This window comes from Alligator sinensis, unplaced genomic scaffold, assembly GCF_000455745.1.
Source record: "Alligator sinensis unplaced genomic scaffold, ASM45574v1 scaffold1073_1, whole genome shotgun sequence".
Taxonomy (NCBI): Eukaryota; Metazoa; Chordata; order Crocodylia; family Alligatoridae; genus Alligator; species Alligator sinensis.
Window position 1 is genome coordinate 205,365 of NW_005842539.1, and position 20,901 is coordinate 226,265.

At 45.4% G+C, this 20,901-nt stretch overlaps 1 protein-coding gene across 1 annotated transcript in view; it reads left to right on the plus strand.

The window, feature by feature from the left end:
* Nucleotides 1–20,901, plus strand: part of ATRNL1 (attractin like 1) — a gene marked incomplete at its 5' end in the record, with an annotated part of 851,278 nt that overhangs the window by 203,293 nt on the left and 627,084 nt on the right. Inside the window, one exon of the mRNA XM_006031896.2 lies at nt 12,931–13,024. Within this exon, the coding sequence (XP_006031958.2) occupies nt 12,931–13,024 (94 nt within the window). The remainder of the gene's footprint in view (nt 1–12,930; nt 13,025–20,901) is intronic.

Below are 20,901 nucleotides of genomic sequence, written 5' to 3' on the forward strand. Positions count from 1 at the left end.
AGTTTTAGCAAGCTGTCGAGGGCTGCATGGGTAGCCCCGCCCCTGGTCACCATCTTGGGACCGGAAGTCCCGCCCCCTAGCCCCCAACCTTTGCCACCAGAAGCCCCTCCCTTTGCCCCCAGAAATACTCCTTTCAGCAGGGGGTTTGCCATCTCAGAACCAGAAAAACACCGAATTATATTCTGAAAATCAAACATCTACAACATTCATTAATTTGATTTAAAAAAAAATATTTTGTACTGATTGACGTGTGTTTGTGTAGTGTACATAGAGGCAATTGCACAATAACTTTAAAATGAAGTCTTACTCTTGTATACTTTGGGATGTGGGGGGCATAGGGGTGGGTAGAGGTTTGTGGGTGTGTGGGTATGTGGGGGAGGGTGCAAACCTGCAAGCCCAAGGTCCCAGCTGGTGTTAAATGGTTATGCAGCACTCCCAGCAGCCAGTCAGGATGCTCGCTGCTCCTAAACTGGGGCAGAGTTAATTGGCTGAGGCTACTGCAGGTGTGGCTGCTGAGGTGCTTGTCCCAGGCTAACCTGTCTGCTTAGAGTCCCTGAAAGTCTTGGCCGGTCAAAATGTGCGAGCACGGTTCAGTTCCCTTATTGATGTGCACAGATCCATTCGTTCTACCTAGCTGATGTAACTGCTGTTCGATTCTCTCTCCGCGTCCTCTGAGGGTAGCAAGCAGCTCCTGCAGACATGGAGTGCCCTCCGGAGCAACCGACAAACGTTGGAAGTTTACAACACCTCCCAGATGTGCTCAGCCCCTGGCAGGATTAAACCTTCTGAGCCTCTTTCTTTAGAAGTTCCAATCAGGGAAGGCTGCCACATCTGCATGTTAGTGCTCTTCAGCTGAAAAACTAGGAAGACCTGACTTTTTATGAAAGGTTTGGGTCCATCTAAATGCCCAATTGTGTTAGATGTTCAGAGGGTTTAATTAGGCCAAAAAATGGCATGTTCAATTTCTCAGTTTTCAAAACTTAGATTGGAAAAGGGTTAACCTGATCTCACAAATGCTTGTACAAGTTCGCAGCACATCCTCTGGGCTGGAAAAGCCCAGATACTTGCCCCAGCCCTGGGGCTGTGCTGTGCACTCCCCAACCCCAGCCTGGATGGGGCTATTTTCAGCCCCCTTCCCTCCGTCCACCAGGCAATCTCTCTTCTCTCCACATTGACCTCCTCCCCTGATCCCACCAACCTCTCCCCTGACCCTGAGGTTTTCACGACGGGCTCCCTGCACTGCTCCCAGCAGCAGTGAATAGATGCACATGCTCCCCCCAGCAGCGGCAAACTGCTGTATATCCAATTCACAGTCTAGGTTTCGACTGTTTAAAGTAAGCTGCCTAGATCTAGATGGGGCATGGCAAACGCTTGCTTGCCATCCTAAGAGAAAAGCTGTTTCAGACCAAATACAGCCCGTTGTAAAGCTAGCTCTTGTTAGCTTCAAATAAACCAGATCCTTTCAATTGCTTCGGTACCAGGTTCCCTTTCCATGACAGTGGTGTCCCGCACTCTTCTTACCTAATGTTCTTTTACATGATAACAGACAACCAAGGGTTTTCTCCCTCTGTTACTTCATCAGGTTCAGCCTTATTAGTATTTCCATTTTTGTGGTGGTACACTTCCAGGTCGGAAATGTAAAGGAAGATACTTGGAGGACTAATACTTTTAGCAACAAAGTGGAATAAGAAGCAAGGGCTGTGCTCCTGTCTCTTAAATTTTACATGTCTTTATCCAGTCAGCATTAATTCCGGGGGCAGAAGCAAGTGATTAACCTCAGCGGGGGCCATATTGTCCTTGCATTCAGAGATTAAAGGGATGTAGTCAACAATAGCTTTATATATAGTGGCAAGTGCTAATGCAAGAGGGAGAGGGAGAATTATAGTTATAGCTTGCTTGTTGGACCACCGCTAACTAGCTGTTTTGGAAGGGACACACAAGAACAAATATTTTATCCTGACACTGGATAAATCTGCAATGTCTTTTCTTCTAGACCAGAGCATTCTGTCATTTCAGACCACTATAAATGATACAAGTCCTATACACTACAAAAGTAAGCTTCTCCCTCCAGTCCAACATCCTGCAACATTTCTTTCATCTTGCCATTTTCAGCCAAGAGATTTTTTTTTTTTTTATATTATGCTTTTCACAGCTTTTATTTATAGCTTGTACATAGAAATCCAGGATTCTTACATAGATACTCAAGAGTTGAGGACTTCATGCATTTCTGAGAAAAATGAACATTTTAATGGTGTGCCCAAATCCTTTTTCTCCTTTTCTAGATTTACTATTGCAGGTGTTTTCTTTCCTCTCTCGAAGGAAGCTACAATGGAGGAATCTTACATTCTAGTGGATCAGTGATGACTATTCATTTAATAAAAGAATACTGACTTTTAGGCTTGTCAAAACATCTGGATATTTCTCTCCTGATTATCTGCGGATACAGATTATTAGCCTTGGTGATTGTGTCTTTAGTGTATCCATACCTCGAACCCAAGATGATCGGGACTCATCCTTAACTGTTAATGCAGAAGGCATTTTAGACCATTTTTGTGCACTTATAATTGACACTTCTGTCTTCCAGTAGCATGATGTGGGTGAATAATTTTTCAGTTTCATAGTTTTGTTTCTAAGAGGCAGAAGCTTTATGTATGAACAGAATGTTCTTATTTGGTATCAGGCTTCTTTAAAATATACACACTTAAAACCATGAATTGTGTCACTTACTGGGAGAGTTCATTTGTAGGATGTTGACACATTTGGCTCGAATTCTGTAATATGAAATGCATTCACCCAGAATTACATGCTACACTCTTACGGTCGTAATTTATTTGAATGTTTATATTTACTGTTTGTATAATAGAGCTCAAGGTCAAAAATGTGTCACAGAAAATTGTGACTATTGCATTCCCTGCCAGAAAAACATTTTCCAACTAATTTTAGCAATTGTCTCCTTAAGAAAATATCTAAGCATGGGCACTAAGATTTTCAGTGTTTCATGCTTTTAAAAATATGTATTGGGAGGCTTCAGGCCAATTCTTCTTCCTGTTGCCTAAGAATAGGATTCTGAAATCCACTCCAAGAAGCTGACGTTTATTTTGTGCTTTAAACTTAGCCGTATAATTTAGAAACTTTCAGTGCCATGTAATTTATGAAATAGGAAATGGCAGACATATTTTTACCTGCTGGGCATAAGGGGGAGATGATAGACTATCAACCCCTACAGTATCCCAGAAGTGTGATTATCTCATTGGAAAAACATCCTCTGGAATTAGCTTACTGCTGTTATATAAAATCTGTGTTGTGTGGGATGTACGTTTTTAGTGCTGGAAGACAAATTCTGGCTGCATCAGGTGACTCAGTTGGTTTCCAAAGATTCATTTGCTCCTTTAGGATGCTGAACTCAAATGCACGTTAAACTGGGGGTGGGGGAGAGAATGTGTGTGTCATTTTTATTTGAAGTCAACCTACCTAGTAACAGTAACAGGCCCTTTAGAAATTGAATATATGCTAGTTGTAAGATTTTCAGTAACTGCCTGCATTACATGTAGGGAATGACATGAGGGAAGACTTGTACTAGCTGGAACTCCTGAAAGCATTGTGTTTACAGTAATGATGATGATATGTAGCTGCAGATAAGCAGGAGAGAAATCTCCAGATGTCTCCTACACACGCGTGAGAGACCGGGTGCCTGGCACTTTAATTAGCGAGCTGCACTAATTAAAAGCACCTGCGCATCATGTGCATCAGTGTTGCTGCATGTCCCCACGCTGAAAAAATGGTGGCGGGATGCTTTGAACTAAAGCTCATTGGACGTGTTTTATTTCAAAGCACCCTGCCACCATTTTGTCAGTGCGGAGATGCGTGGTGATGCTGATACACGTGACAAGTGAGGCTGCCCGGAGCACATCGGTTTCTGTGCTCCAGTGGTCTTGAATAATCGAGTCTGCTCCCTGCATGTATATAGGAGCCCAAAGACTGTTGTTGATATCCTCAGGGGAATCCACTTGGACTCGATAGCTTTTCAAAAAAGTGCGCGCTAAGGCAAAACCGAAATCTCTCTGTGCAATCATTTTATCAGCACTTATAGTACATAGATATTTCTGCTTTCATGGAAAGGCTGCAAGAAGTTTGGTTCCTTGTTCTCTGTTAGCTATTTAACGTCATTAAGAACAGCATTTTCAACTGTTTTTCTTCCTTATGTTGCTTTTGCGCCATCAGCCAGCAGATTTGCTATGGGTCTGTTTCCTCTTCTAATGTTAACCTTCCTGGGTCTGTTTCCTCTTTTCCCTCAGATCAACTTCATTCATATCAGTAACTGGAAGTAGCATTTTCTAAAGCCGTACCAGAACTCATTGCTGCCAATATGGCATTGAGGCTCTGCCTCAGAATAAGATTTGCCTGTCTGTGCATCATATGTGGTGAGCTAATTTTGAGGGAATAAATTGGCCCAAAGAATCAAAAGTGATAATGGGTGCCCTTACACGTGCTCTGGGAGGAGAGTGGCTTTAATTCGAGTGGCTCTGAAGGGGAGGAGCAGCTGCTGGCTTGGGGCAGCTATGAGGAGCTGCAGCAACTGTGGGCTTGCACTGATGTTGCTGCTCAGGAGGAGTGCAGGGTCTCCCAGCAGCTCCTGCCTGCCATCCCTGGCCCAGGCACTCTTGGCACTGCGCCCCAACCCATGTCAGCCCCAGCACAGGTGCCTGGCTCCCCTGGCCAGCTTGTGTCCATCCCCCCCCACAACCCCCTTCACCAGTGGTAGGGCCCATCTGGGAACATTTTGCCTGGCTGCTGATGAGCAGGAACCCCAGCAGGCCCCATGGGCCTGCTGCAGCCGTCAAGGGGCACAGCTCCTGCCTTCCCCCTTCCCAGTACTGGGCCTACCTGCAACAGCTGCCCCTGAGGTTGAGTACCTACCCTCCTCCCCAGAGCAGCTGGGGCCCTGGCCATGTCAGCGTGGCCCCCACACTTGGGGTGGTTACACACAGTGCCGAGACCAGGCGCAGGGCCAAAGGGCTGCCAACCCCTAATTCCCTCTTCCCTGTGCCTCCTCCCTTGCTGTTTCCCCAGCCCCTAAGGACCCTCTCTCTTCTCCCTGGTGCTCATGTAAGAAGTTTCTATGTTTTCCTGGTGTTGAATGGGTTTGTGCAAGGAGGTGGGGAGTGGGGGCTAGATGAATGGTGGTGGGGTGGTGGAGGGTTACATGTGAGGTACTGGTGAATGTTGTGTTGCTGGTGTTGGGGAAGTTTTGCATGAGGAAAGGAGAATAAAGTTGCTTTTGTTTTCAGTACAGCTACACTGCTGTAGCAGTCCTGGCAGTGAGCAGAGATGGCGCTCCATGGGTGGGCAACCTGGTGCAGGTGGCGAGAAGGCCAGTGCCCTACTCAGGGGGTGGGTTTGCACATGAATGACGTGCCCCTGGTGGCTGGGAGCCATGGCAGTGCTGGTAGCAGTGGGAGTGCAGTGGCAGTAAGTGGGGAGCTCCCACAGACACTGTCGGCAGGGGTGTGGGGGGGTTGGCAAGTGCCAGCCAGGGTACAGTGACCACCCACAGGTGGGTGGTGATGGGTTTGCATACTCAGGCTCCAGCATGCCATGTTGGAGAGGGTGGTCCTTGCCTGCGACTGTTCCTGGCTGGCTGGCTGTGCTGTGGCTGTTGCTGGATGCGCCATAGTACATGGCAAGCTTCTTTCATCCACTGGGGTTCAAAGACCTTGCAGTCTTGCACTGCTTCCTCCAGGCAGGTGGCGAGGCTGTGCCAGTGCTCCTTCAGCTGGCCTAATACCTGTTTGACAGTGCATCCACAGCTGGCAAGGGCCTCATTGTAGTGCTGCTGGTGAGCATCCAGGGGCCCCAGGAAGGGACGCATCAGCGAAGGGAAGAAGGGGTATGCAGCATCCACCATGATTACTGGTGGGATGTGGACATCCCCGATGATCAGGTCCTGGATTCCTGGGGTAAAGGTCTGTGCCTCCATCAGTCCTGGGAGTGGCGAGTGGTGCTGCTGTGCAGCCAAAGCCCACTGGCCCAGAGGTTCAGGTGGGTCTGCTGCAGTGTCTATACCACAGCCCAGGTGGTTGTGTGGTCCCCATCCAGGTCTGGCAGGCCTGCAGCCATGGGACTGCAGGTCTGAGGGGCCAGAAGCTGTTGCAGGTGGCAGCAGGTCTCAGCTGGGCCTGAGGAGCTCCTGAGTGCAAGTAGCCCTAAGCTGCTTGCCAGAACACCTTTTTATACTGCTGGGGCCAGCCTCCAACTCCCCCTGGCTGAAGAACTAGGAGAAGCTGGGAAAGGGCATTTTGCCCAACATGGCACAATTTGTTCTGCAGCAAAATGTATGTTCAGGCACGTGCACTGATGCGCAGATCCCCAGCACAAATTTGTGCCACTGCTATGCACGCTGCAAGCGCACATGCCTACATGTGTGGACACACCCACGGTCACTACTAATAACAGTGGTACATTTTGAGATTCTGTAACTGCTGTATTTAATAATTGCTTACTATACAATTGAGCATTTAAGCTTTGAGTTGCAGTAAATTAGTCTGTAAACATACTTTATATTAAATGCTCATTATTTCTTTTGCGTTTGTCAAAAGTAGACAAGTGGAAAAAAATAAACAGAGCTGCTCAACGATAATGAAGGATAATCGTTGTTTCTACTGAAATATACTATAATAGCATGCCACGGTTGCTGTTTGATTTGCGTGTTAACACTTAAGGGCATTTATTTCAGCAGCATCAGAAAGTGGTATTAATGTGTTTTAGCATTTGAATTATTCACTGTGTACACATGTATAGTTCTAGCAGCAATTTAGTTTTATAATTTTTTTTTGTTTTTCTGTAACTAGCAGAGAGATATTCATAAATCTGAAATTAAGTACATCTTCAGTTTTGAAATATTAAAGCACATTTTTTCCATAAAGAGGTTTTTAATAACGCCAAACTGATTAGTGCATGATGCAGTGTATTTCAACTGATTTTGAGTTATTACCTGGGGAACAGTTGAATCATGAAGAACTTGAGCAGAGAGAATATTAATTGCTGCTTATTTTGTACATCAGAAAATCAGCTCTTGGGCTCAGCAGAGTCGACACTGGCACTTTGGGCTGGGCCCAGAAAACAATTTCTCATAATCTCCTTCTGTGATTTCAACACTATATAGAGTAGCTTTTGTGCTTTGGACAAAATCTTTGAGATTCCTCTCTATTTTTCCCCAAATCTTCTGTTCATTGCCAGCCCTCCTTTACTTCAAAAGAAATGCAATCTAGCAGCTTGTGCTGGGGTCACTTCATAGTTGTCATGGTTGAAATGTGCGCACAGTCAGATTTATGTATGATATTTATAAGTCTGATGGCTCCCATTGTGCATTGTCGGCCCCAGTTTGAGTCTGTGACCTTCAACACTGTGTTAATAAGACCTCTAGCCCTTGATTTAAAGGAGGAAAAATTCAAGGGTGATGCAGTATATAGTTAGTCAGGAGGTTACTTGCTTCCCCAGAGAGCGTTTTAGCAGGGTTTTAACCTGGGAACTTCCACTGGGAACTTCCTGGGAACTTCCACACCACCACTACAGCTTAGAGCTACTTTGCTCTAAAGCAGGGCTGTCCAACTACTGACCTGAAGGCTGCATGTAGCCTCCAAGCACCTAGCATGCAGCCACTGGGCTCCTAGCATGACTACCACTGCCTGCCCTTCCCCCCCACCCTTCCACTGTTGCTTCTGCTCTGGCAGCCACGTTCTTTGGGCACCACCACCCTCCTCCAGCTTCTGCTTCCAGTCCCCTCTCCTGAGGGGACAGCAGTGCAGTGGGATGGGCCTGGGGTGACCAAGATGTGTGTGCGGCAGGGACCCAGGATGCCCATGTTGCACACATGGTGGGGGAGAACTGGACTGCTTGTGCTGTGTGAGAGAAGGGTAGGAATCGGGCTGCTGCATGTCTGATGGGTGCATGGCTAAAAGGGGAGGGAGGTGGTGCAGATGCAGCAGGGGGGAGCAGGGCTGCCTGTGCTAGGGTGTGGGGGGGCTGGCCATATGTCACACCTGGCCAGGAAGGGAGGGGGAACTGGGCTACCCGCACAGCACTTGTGGCTAGGAGGGGAGTGGGTAGCTGGGCTGCTCAGCTTTCCAATCTGTTGAATTCCTTTTGAATTGTGCTCACATCCTCCAGTATGTTCACAGTCCTTCCCAGTTTCATGTCCTCTGCAAACTTATTCAAGAAGCTTTCTATGCTAACATCCAAATAATTATAAATGGGAATGACAGCCTTCCCACTGATGCTAAGCTGGTGCATAACCAAGTAGAAAAGCTAGACAGTTATAAGTCAGCAGGACTGGACTTCACCCGAGAGTGCTGAAGGAGCTGGCTGAGGTCATTGTGGGACCCCTGGTGAATCTTTTAAAAAAAATCGTGGCACTCAGGGGAGATCCCTGAGGATTGGAAGAGGGCCAATATTGTGCCCAACCTCAAAAAAGGAAAGAGGTTCAGGACCCAGGCAACTATAGGCCAATCAGCCTAACTTCTATCCCAGGGAAAATCCTAGAAAAACTCATCAAGGAGCCTATGTGCAATACATCATAGAGCATGCTTCGTTGGGGGCAGGTCTCGTCTTACCAATCTCATCTCCTTCTGTGACCAGGTATCTCGCCAGCTGGACATGGGAGAGGAGGTTGACGTTGTATACCTAGACTTCCAAAAGGCCTTTCATTTAGTATCCCATGATATCCTCGTGGGAAAAATGGAAAATTGTGGGCTTAACTGCGCAACAGTTCAGTGGGCGGGAAACTGGCTGTGAGGTAGGACCCAGAGAGTTCTTACGAATGGATCTGTGTCGTCCTGGCGAGAAGTGGCCAGTGGTGTCCCTCAGGGGTCTGCGCTAGTTCTGGTGCTTTTCAACATCTTTATCAGTGATTTGGATATGGGGATGAAGAGCTCGCTGGCCAAGTTCGCAGATGACATCAAGTTATGGGGGAGCGTGGTCACGCCTGCAGATAGGCTGCAGATACAGGCGGACCTGGACAGGTTGGAGAGGTGGGCAAATTGGAACCAGATGAAGTTCAACTCTCAGAAGTGTAAAATGCTCCATCTGGGAGCAAACAATCCCCAACATACCGACAGGCTTGGTGGCAACAACTTGACTTGGACCACAGCCGAAAGGGACTTAGGGGTAATAATCGACCATCGCATAAATGTGAGCCATCAATGCGATGCTGTAGCCAGCAGGGCAAACACCACTCTGGCATTCATCAATCGAGGCATCTCATGTAAAACCAAGGAAGTGATTCTTCCACTGTACTCAGCACTAGTGAGACCGCAGCTAGAGCACTGCATCCAGTTCTGGGCGCTGCACTTCAGCAAGGATGTGGAAAAACTTGAGAGGGGGTCCAGAGAAGAGCCACCTGTATGATCACAGACTTGCAAGGCAGACCATATAAAGAGAGGGCTGAGAGGGGACTTGGTAGCAGCTTATCACTACATCAGGGGAATACATGAAGAGCTCGGCGAACAACTATTCACCAGGGCACACTTGGGGAAAACCAGGAGCAATGGATACAAACTCCTAGAAGGCTGCTTCAGGCACAATTCCAGGAAAAAACTCCTTCACAATGAAGGTGTCTGGACTGTGGAACAAACTCCCTCCAGAGGTGGTGCAATCACTTACCCTGGAAATCTTCAAGAGGAGACTAGACTGTCACCTTGCTGGGGTCACTTGACCTTCAGTTGTCTTTCCTGCCTAGTGTAGGCAGGCTGGACCCGATGATCTTGTGAGGTCCCTTCCAGCCCCTTACAGTCTATTAATCTATGAATCGAAACATGTTAAACAACACCAGGTCCAAGACAGACTCCTGTGGGACTCCACTTGAAACCTCCTGCTGGTTTGACACGGACCCGTTAATAATTACCCTTTGCTTGTGACTATTGAGCCATTTATTATTCACCTTGTAGTAGGTTTATCCAGGTTTGTATGACATAATTTGTTTTTCATAACTCCATGCTGACTGCCTTTCCTCCTCCAGATGCTTGCAAATTGCCTTCCTGAGGATATGCTCCAGTAACTTACCGGGAATTGAGGTGCAGCTAACCTGTCTGTTGTTCCCTGGGTACTGTTTTCACCTTTTTAAAAGAAGGATACTATGTTGGCCCTTTTCCAGTCTTCTGGTACCTGGCCCATCTCCCACAACTTCATGAAGATCATTGCCAAGGGCTCTGAGATCTCTGCCAATTCCTTCAGTACTCTGGGTTGAAGTTCATCTGGCCCTGCTGACTTGAATTCATTTAGACCCAAAAAAGCTCTCTTACTGTCTCTTTCATATCACCTTCCTCAACTTGCCCCCTTCCTTATCCAGATAGTCCTTGATAGGTGTTTGGCTGCAGCTTGAGGTTTTTTTTGGTTTTTTGTTTTTGTGAAGACTGAGGCAAAGTAGCTGTTGAATAGATCTGCCTTCTTTCCATCTTTGGTTAGGAGTTCCCTCTGGCTGGTTAACAGAGGACCCACAACTTCCTTTGTCCATCTTTTCTAGGCAGCAGTTATAGAACCTCTTGTTGTTGCCTTAACCTCCTTTGCCATTCTTGACTTCTTTACTTTTAATGTCTTGATTTTTGTTGCTGCAGGTTCTTGCTGTTTCCTGGTATGCTTCCATGGTGACCTGCCCATTCTTCCATTGTCTGTATGCTTTTCTTTTGCATTTGAGGCATTTTAGAAGCTCCTTGTGCAGGTGCAACCACACTTCTTGTTGGGCTTCTAATACTGTAACGGTTAGAAGCTCCCAGCCCTACTTGGGTGCCTTTATCCTTCAATCTGTCCTCCTATGACACCATGCTTATTGACTTCCTTAAGTTAGATGAAATCCGCCTTTTTGAAATCAACCGTTCTAATTTTGCTGAAAGGTGTCTCCTGTGGTTCAGTGGTAGAATCTTTGTCTACCATACAGGAGACCTAGGTTCACTTCCCGGACACTTATACAACTACAGCCATGGAAGCACCCAACATCTGGACTCGGGCTGGTCTTTGGATTCTATCTCAGTGGCCTAAAGGGAGGATGGAAGGTCTGGGTAGCCTCCAGTCCTCCAAGAAATTCCTGCCCAGGCATATGAATCGAAGGTGTGGTCCTCATGCACACAGCATGATCCAGGAGGATCGACGGTTGCCACTCAGTTTTGCTGACTGTTTGCCCAACTTCCTTCTCCCTTCCCTTGTGCTTCCCTACCTGCTGCCCTGAGCGAGTGCTGCAGCAGGCAGATGAAGAGGAGCTGCTGGACACCCAGGAAGCTGAGCTGGGCCCCAGTGGCTGCAGCAGTGGCGGCAACAGTCCCACCCAGAAGCTGCATGATGCCTGGGCCAGGCCCTTCTGTGCAGGAGGGTGGGAGCGAGGCGTGCAGGCTGGACGGGGTACAATTAATTGGTGGGTGCCCGTGTGCCAGATGAAATTGCCTGGCAGGCTGGATCTCGCTTGCAGGCAGTGTTTTGCCCGCTTCTGGTCTGTTAACTATTAATAAGTGAAGAAAACATTGACAAAGATCTCTCTGAAATGTTAGATACGCTGTATCCCAAATACATGGATGTCTCTGTTTTCTGAATTGTATATTTTGTCATGCGTGCCTTATACTCCATAGTTTTGGATTCAGCCTTGCTAAATAACTATTGTTTCTTTGTACGCCAGTATGAGTGGGAAGCCATATGGTTTTGGGGTGTGTATTCTAGGACACTGTCACAGGAATGGGCTTTGTATTTTAACGAAATCAGAGCATTAAAACTTAGTCCCTCTGCCAAAAAGAAAAACAGTCCTTTAATAATGGGATTGTAAAGTGGCAAATAAAGTTTTATTACATGCAGGTCACCATTTAGTTTTATATTGATGGCCATCCAGAAGACCATACATAACATCTTTTACTGCAGTTCTAATTAAAACTTCAGTTCTAATTAAAATTTCAATGAAAGCAGGATCCAATCCCTAGGTAGGTTTGGAATTATTGAAAAAGAAGTTGTTCATGTTCAGGAGCAGTTTGATACTCTGGTAACATTTATAATACTGTTAAGTCTAACCTGACCCGATGTCCTGCTTATGTAACTGTACAGATCTTATTCTTTCAATACACTGCACAGGGATACCCAGAGGCAACTCCATTATATGCAGATCATGCAACATCTATCATCACAAGTTATCAAGGGTGGGTAGATGGGAATCAGCCTACACAGAGCTGTACTCTTTGACAACCTGTTGGGACCTTAAATTGACTTATCATACATTTAAATGAACTTCCTAGATTCTCTTTGCTCTCTCACTGAGGTTTCAGGGGTATTTAAAAAGCAAAAGTACTTGCTTTATTTTTGTTTCTAGAGTGCTCTTGCCTTGAACCACAAATGCAGTATTAAATTAGCTGCTGTTCAAGTGGGATTTAAAATCTTTATATTTGTTATATTTTCATCCAGTATAACAGGAATTCCAAGTATGTTGTATATTTTATCAGGTACCTTCGGGAGAGCCTCATTTGGTTACACATAGCAGGCAAGACTGTGTTTCCACTGAAATCAACAGGATTTTGCCATTTTGTTATAGGTCAGGATTTCACTTTGCATAGGAAAGGTCTCTTATTGTTAATAATTACTAATATATTTGCCATTGTGTATACAAGTCACATTGAAATGACAGACCGTAATGACGGAAATCGTTGTTATTTATGGTGTCAGTAATCTTTCGATGAAATCTCCCTAAAGACGCGTTCAGACTGGCGTTCCTAACACTGGAGAATATAAATTAAATGACTGTATTAGTGATATACATGTAAAAGGGCCTCATAATGCTAATTTCTAATACCTTGACCGCACCTTCTTTGTAATGCATTTAGGATACAATATTAATATCCATAAATGTACATTTCATTATAAATATAATATAGACTGTTAAATCTCCTCTTTCCCCTTTTGGTTTTATAGCTTGCACATGCAGTGGACACGCCAATGTTTGCCACATGCAAACAGGAAAATGTTTCTGCACAACAAAAGGGATCAAAGGAGACCAGTGTCAACTGTGAGTACAAATAAGTATAACTTTGCAGTATTTTAATTTATGCATAGCAGGTAATTATTTTCTGGTTTTTTTTCTATTTCTTTCTTTGCTGTGGAGTAACCTCCAGAGGTTTCACTGCTAAATCCGGTCATTCAATGTCTCTCTCATATTTCTTAGAAAAAGACATAATTATTTTCTTTCTTTTTGATAAATAGCATAATAAATATTAATTATGTTTTCCAGCCACTACAGTTTTCTTTTTTAATATCCTATAAAAGGAGATGGCTGGAGAATTATCTTTAGTATTGTTCTTTTTTATGTGCAATTGGATTCCAAGTTCAAAATCTCTGTGAAGCTGGGAGTTATATTAGGTACATTTGTCACATACCTTTAGGTCAGAAACTACAGTAATTAGATTTTTAGAGTTTCAGAAACATTTTAAGGTGGACAATTCTTCAGACATTTCTCCACATAATTAAATATTGAACAGAAGGAATATATAGGGTTGTAGCCATGGAAAGTGCAATTAGTATTTCTTGTTTCTGTACTGGAAATCAGCTGGATAGCTCATTGTTGACTGAGACTTAAAAACATTTAAAGGAGTAGAGCTATAAATCCAAAGCAGACTGGAAAAAGATAGAAATTATGTTAAGTATTTTTTCTCCTGCGTGGCTCAGATTTCCCTTTCTTCTGAAAGGAGATAGCCATACCTAGTTGTTCTCCATTTTGTGGTTCAGAGTTTTTAAATATTAAAAGTTACAGAACTTTTTTTGAAAGGACTATTAAAAATAAATGATGCTGTACTTCTTACCAGGACAGCTTTATTCCAGATTCCTTCTCTACCTACTTCTAATTTTCAGGAGAGTAGCAGTTTGTCCCAGTGGTAATTTGCAGTAGTTTTAGAGAAATCAGAAATGCTGAAGGGCAAACAGAAACCTTTTCCTGATGGCTTTATTTTGTTTTTTAAGTTCTGGAGTTGTGGTAGTCTTCCTCTATTTGAGGGCATAATGGAAGAAAAATGATCATGTCATATTTGTATTTATTACTGTATTCTTAATGCCTTATTATAACATCAGTTCTAGGAACTGAGTGTTGTATGTGTCACAAAGTGATGTTTTAAAAGAGGTATTGTGTGGCCCTGTGGGAACATGAGTTATACTACAGTCTTTCCCTTTATTTCCATATTTCACCAGAGCAACATTGGATGTCAACCCATTATTTTATTTTTTTTTCAGTTACCTAATCTATATATTTTAGGTATTTGAGGGATTCCAATTGCTATTATATATAGATATTGCTATTCTAACCCCCCTTTGCTGCTGTTAGATAGCATTCCTTATGGCGGTCTAGTAAATCCTTAAAGTTTATGAGATAGTGTGCTGTCAAGATTATACTGTGAACACACTGTGGAGAAATGTATTAGACCAGTGGCTGGCAACCATTTCAGGTTGTGGACCAGACTGACTCAGCTTGGATCACAGGTGTATAGGCATGTGGAAGGGTGCTAGGATCCAGCCACTGCCACCTCTGCTTCTCTCATGGTGGCACCTGGAGAGCTCCCAAGGCATCCGCCTCTTCCTGTAGCAATACAGGGAGAGCAGCTGTGCCAGTGCAGCCTGCCACCAAATGCTGCTGAAGCCCCAGATCCAGCCCACAGGCTGTGTGTTGCTGACCTCTGTATTAGCTCAAGCTGATGTTTATATTTAGCCAATTAACAGAGTCTTCTCCTTGCTCGTTGAATTTACTTTGTCAGCTTCCACCAAACTTTTGTAATTTAGACTGAGTGGCCTACAGCTCAGAAGTGAAAATAAACCTTGATGGAATTGCAATCAGTTTATTGCACTAGAAATCTTTCTTTTAATATCTTACAGTAAACAGTATTACTGAAGTTTTACACCACAAAATGATCTTCTAAGACTGCTCAGATATCTTTGCTTTGTGATGATAGAGTTTATTAATGTGGCTGTAGATAAAGAGGGAGTCTTACATTAAAAGTCCAAGTGATTTTAATGAAAATGTAGCTCCTTTGAGAGCCAGAAACATTCAGTTTTTTGTGTTATTTAAAGACTGTTTATTAGAATTAAGAGTACGTAAGGTCCAACCAGGATTGTGGCAGGATGGTGGGAATGTAGGCAAGTGGCAGGAGAAGGTTGTCAGCAGCAGGGGCAGGGGAAGCGGTGGCGGCAACAGCGAGGGGTGGGAGTGGTGGTGGCAGCAGTGTTGGAAGGGTGGGTGGGCAGGGAGGAATGTTGGCAGCTTTGGGTGGGAGTGAAGTGGCAGCTGGGTGGGAGTGCAGGGCCCGTGCTGGTGCCCCAGGGTCAGGGCTAGCAGGGACCAGGGCAGAGTGGCGGGAGCGCGGAGCCCAGGCCAGCAGGGGTGTGGTGCACTGTGCAGGGCTTATATGCAGTTCCCAGGTTCTCCACCCAAGCCATGTGCCTCTGGGCAGGATCCTCATGCGATGGAGCTGGTGGCCCACCCTGCTCACTGCTACGCACAGGTCATGGGGAATGGCAGGGAGGTCTGTGCTATGGAGCTGTGCCAGCTCCACCCCTCTCCCTGCCACCCTGGCCAAACCCCATAACCTGTACCACTCACTTCATCGCACAGGGCTCCCCCTGGCAGCATGGGGCTTGCGCACGTGGAGAGCCCAAGCCCCATGGTAGCCCGGCCTTATGCAGTCCTGGGGCTTGCTGGGACAGTGCACTGCCAAGGGGCTTTGCTCAGTGCTGCCACTGGCTTCAGGGACTGTGTGCAATGGTGGGGAGTATGTTTGTAGGGGGGACCCCATACCCACTCACACCCACACCCCCTTGCAAACCCCACCGACATCCACAGCCCCACCCTCTCCTACCCCTCACACACCCACAACCACAGACCTCATACCCATCCACCCACACCCCCCACAGCTACCCATAACCCTCACACACCCCTACAAACCCCACACACACTCACACCCTCCTCCACACCCTACATACACACACATCCACACACATATACCTACACCCCCACAAACCCCTTACCCGCCACTTCCTCCCGTGCAATATATGAGAGTAAGACTTCATTTTGAGCTATTATGCAATCACCTCTATATATGACACAAATGCACATAAATCTGGGCAAAAATATTTTTGACATAACATTAAAATATGATATTGTAGATGTTTGATTTTTAGTATATAATTTGTTTTCCAGTTCCAAGATGTCAAACCACCTTCCCAAAAGAAGTACTTCCGGGGGCAAAAGTCAGGGACTAAGGCTGGTGACCAGAGGGTGGGGCACCTGTCAAGGGGCAGGGCTACCCTTGCGGCCCTCAACAGCTCACCAGAACTTGTTAAGAGACCCTCCAATCAAAATAATTTCCCACCCCAATCTGGAGAAGGGAGCAGATGTGAAAACAAGTCTTTCTACACCCCTGATCAACCTGCTGATAAGATGCATTCTTCTGCAAAGCATATTCTTTAACTCTCGGGATATGTGTCATGATTCACCAGTTACTGTTGATAAGATACTAACACTCCTTATTCAGTGTTTTCAGTCCAATATTTGAGGGTTTTTTTATTAATAGAGACTAGCAGGAAAGAAGCTAGTGTCAGAAAGTTACGCGCATATTCCTGCTCACGTTCAAGTTGGTACTGTAGCTAATACCACTTCAGCAGGGCTCCTGGTTTTGTTTCTCTGGCATATCTGCAGAAGTTCAGGCTGAAAGACAGGAAATAAAGAGCAACAGACCAGAGTCCATTATAGCAAAAAGGTAAGAGCCTCAAGGTTCTGATTAGGTGGGATGTTGTATGTCCCTTTTTTTTTAACCCAAGAAGATGGTCAGTTTTTGGTCTCGTGCATTGATTTGGTTATGGGGAGAAATGGATTATATAGCCATGCATTTCCTTTATGTAAAACTGTTTATAAAGATGGGCAAAATCTTGTTTCCATGAACATGTAGGAATTCAGCAAGAGGGGATAGTTTTTGCTCAAAGTTCTGTGTGTCCATCAGCCTTTTGCTAAGCTTTCTTCTCAGGGCCTTGCTCCCAGTATTTGTTCTTCTCTTTTCTTCTCCTTCTCTGTGCCTGTCCTGGTGGCATTTTTCTCCTCTTTTGTTACACACACAGGCATGCTTCTTCAAGCCAATCAATCCTCTGCCTTCAGTTTGTTATCAGTTCATACTAGGCTACATGGATCCATTCCTCTTCCAGTCTTACCTATCATTTTGCTTTGGAACAAGGTCCAGTTGCTTAAGCTATGTATTCAGTAAAGGAGCTGAATTTATCATTTATGTTTATCCTGAAGAAAAGGCAGGTCTTATCCCCAAGCTTCAACAAGGGTTTTTTGCAACTCATAACAACGTGTATTAATTCTATGGACATGGATTAGAACTTGTATTGTGTTTTTTTTCTATCATCTATCTGTTATCTAGCTACCAGAGGGTACTAGCTCCCTCAGGGCTGAAGACTACTTCTATATTTTTGGCACTTAAGTACCTCTAGCACGACAGATCATTGGAATTTATTATATAACTCCATGCATTCCTTTTTGGATTTGGCATGACCTCTGATGCTCAGTGAGGGAGAGCAGTGTGACCGTGTTTCGCTGAGAACTCTTGTTGCACCTTGCGCCCAAGTAATGCTTTTCATTAGTTTCCTGCAAGTGGAAGTACATCAAGGCTCTCAAAATAGAAAGTGAACTTACCACTCCTGTTGTTCAAGAGTTGTTTTTGTGCACTTTCTGCTTCCTTGCTCTGCCTCAGAAATTCTGTATATTCAGGACTGATGTTCAGGGCAAGGAAGCGTTGGGATTGTGAGCATGCCCTCCTTTATGTAACTTGAGTTACTGAATATTCAAAGCTTCACCCTCGTCCCTCAAATGGGTCCAGCTCTGGGGAGGGTTCTTTAGACTGATTGCCAGAGGTGCCCGTTCCATTCCACAAAAGTCAATGCACAGAGGCAGCTCTCAAAGAACAATATTTTATGCATGGCTAGCCTTTCATTTCTGCCTCTTCCATTTTTAGATCACATATGAACCATTAATTTGTACATAGGAAGGACATCATATTACAAGTCGACCTCCTCCGAGACTAATGCTCATTCTACACATTACACTTAAGGCATTAGCCAGTTAATCATGCCTTAAGTTGTGACTCAGCTCACATGCACCCAAATGTTCAGCCAGTTACTGGTGTAATAAAAAAGCAGTAAGCTGCAAAGTTACTCCACAAAAAAATGTATACTAACTTTGTAGCTATTTCTAATCATGCCATTAATTGACTGTGTGGCCAGGTGCTCCCCTGTGGCTGGGAGTCCCATCAACTCGGGGGCTCCCAGCCAGAGGAGTGCACCACCCACTGCCAGGTCCGCAGCTGGCAAGGCTTACAGCAGTGTTTCCAGCACTGCTTCTGCCATGAGGCTCATCAGCTTCAGGGCTTGCCATGGGAGGAACACTGCCCCCCTGGGAGCCTCATCAGATGTGGGACTCACAAGAGGGGCAGCACCAGGAACACTGTTGCTGTTGCAAGCTCTGTCAGCTTCGGGGCTCACAGTGGGAAAACAGTGCCGCTGCTGCGAGCACTGCACCTCATTAAGCTTGTAGGGGTGACAGCGTTCTCCTCACAATGCCCGCTGCGTGCCATGCAGCTGACAAGCTCACAGCAGGGGCAGCATTCCTGGCACTGCTGCTGCTGTGAGCCCCACAGCCCATGGGGCCACTGTGGGGAATGCTGCCCCTGCTGTGAGCTCCATCAGCTGCAGGTCTTGCAGCTGTGGGAGCCAGTGCAAGGAGAGTCCAGGATCACAATCCCAGGCTCCCTCTGTACTGGCAAAAAGGCACAATGGTATCTAATACATGATCCTGAAATCACACCTCCTGCCATGCACATGTGGCATGGGAGGAAGCATGATTGTATGGATCATGTTTTGGATCCACCTGCATGTGTAGAGCAGACCTAATACAGTGCTCTGCTTTGGCTTTTGGAAAGTAGTTAACTGATGTAAAAGGCTGACCTCAAAATTGTGCAAAGTGCTGCACAGAGGTTATCCATTGAAACTATATTATGGAAAATGCACAGCTAAATCCCTGTGCACCACTTTAAAAGTTCAGAGGTGAGTGTTGCTTAAACAAACTCATGCTTCTCAGAGGCATATTCGCTAGCCCTTACTTGCCCAGTATACACAGAAAAAATACAATATATGTTCACAGAACTCTAGCTAGTTATTTGATTAACCTACAGAAGTTTCACTCAAAAAATAACAGCTGTATTGTCACTCTTCGAATGTAGGAACCGTAGGAGATAGGTCTGGAAGAGATCTTTATGGTCATATAGTGTTGAAGGCCTGGACTATATATATCTTATATAGAATGTTAAACTTACTCAAGTTTTTGTTGCAAAAATATTACCGCATATTTCCTTGAAGATGAAACTAAAATAAACTTAACCCCTTCCCCCCAACGTGCGTTCAATGACACACAACATCTACTCAAATATGTACAGAATTATTAACTAGAAGTTAAAGATTGTTATAAATGATCTAGAGAGCTGTAAATTATATTTATTACTTTATTATGTTCTGCATGACTGTTATGTGGACTCTGAACTGTACACAGTGTGAACACTGCTGTCCCTAGCTTTGGATATAAATTGTTTTTGCCACTTGTTGGGCAGACCATTGTGCAGTCTCAGCAGCAAGCCTATAACACTGTGATTACTAAAATAAGGATTTCTATGAAAATTTCAAACAGTAGCTGTTCAGTGTGAAAGTTAGATTTATATTCCTGTCAAGAATTCTATTGATTACAAAGTCATAGCTGCAGGGCTGTACATTATTCTCCATCCCTTTTCCTCATGCCTTATACCTGTACGTGGTGTGCAGTGAGCACTGTGCCCAAGGGACTGGGGTTTTAAGAAATCAGGGAGACTGTACATAACAAATTATTTCAAATTGGGAGGCTGTAGCAATTTAGAGAGAAATGAGTACTTGATCTTAGGATGGCCACACTTTTCTTCCTTGGTAGACTGAATTTTCTAGTTCAACCTATGGTCTGTGGACCCCTGGGGGTCCACAAACTATGTCTAAGGGGTCATAGATTTCATAGATTTCATAGACATCAGGGCTGGAAGGGACCTCGGAAGATCATCGAGTCCAGCCCCCCGCCCAAAGGGCAGGAAGTCAGCTGGGGTCATAGGATCCCAGCAAGATAAGCATCCAGTTTCATCTTGAAGGTGTTCAATGAAGGTGCTTGAACCACCTCCGGTGGCAGGCTGTTCCAGACCTTGGTGGCTCGGACAGTAAAGAAATTCTTCCTTATGTCCAGCCTGAAACGATCTTGAAGTAGTTTGCGACCATTCGACCTCGTCATCCCTTGGGGTGCTCTGGTGAACAAACGTTCCCCCAGATGCTGGTGGTCACCCCTGATAAACTTGTAGGTGGCCATCAGATCACCCCTGAGCCTGCGCTTTTTCAGGCTAAAGAGCCCCAGGGCTCTCAGCCTGTCATCGTAGGGTCTGCTTCCCTGACCTCTGATCATGCACGTGGCTCTTCTCTGGACTCTCTCAAGCTTCTCCACATCCTTTTTGAATTGTGGAGCCCAAAACTGGACACAGTACTCCAGCTCCGGCCTCACTAAGGCCGAGTACAGGGGGAGAATGACGTCCCGGGATTTGCTTGAGAAGCATCTATGGATGAAAGCCAGCGTTTTGGTCGCTTTACTAGCCGCCGCATCGCATTGCAGGCTCATGTTCATCTCGTGGTCAATGATGACCCCCAAGTCTCTTTCTTCCATAGTGCTAGCCAACATAGCACTGCTGAGCCTATAAGGATGCGGTGGGTTTTTTTCCCCCCAAGGTGGAGAACCTTGCATTTATCGGCGTTGAACACCATCAGATTCTCGCCCGCCCACTTGCTGAGCCTGTC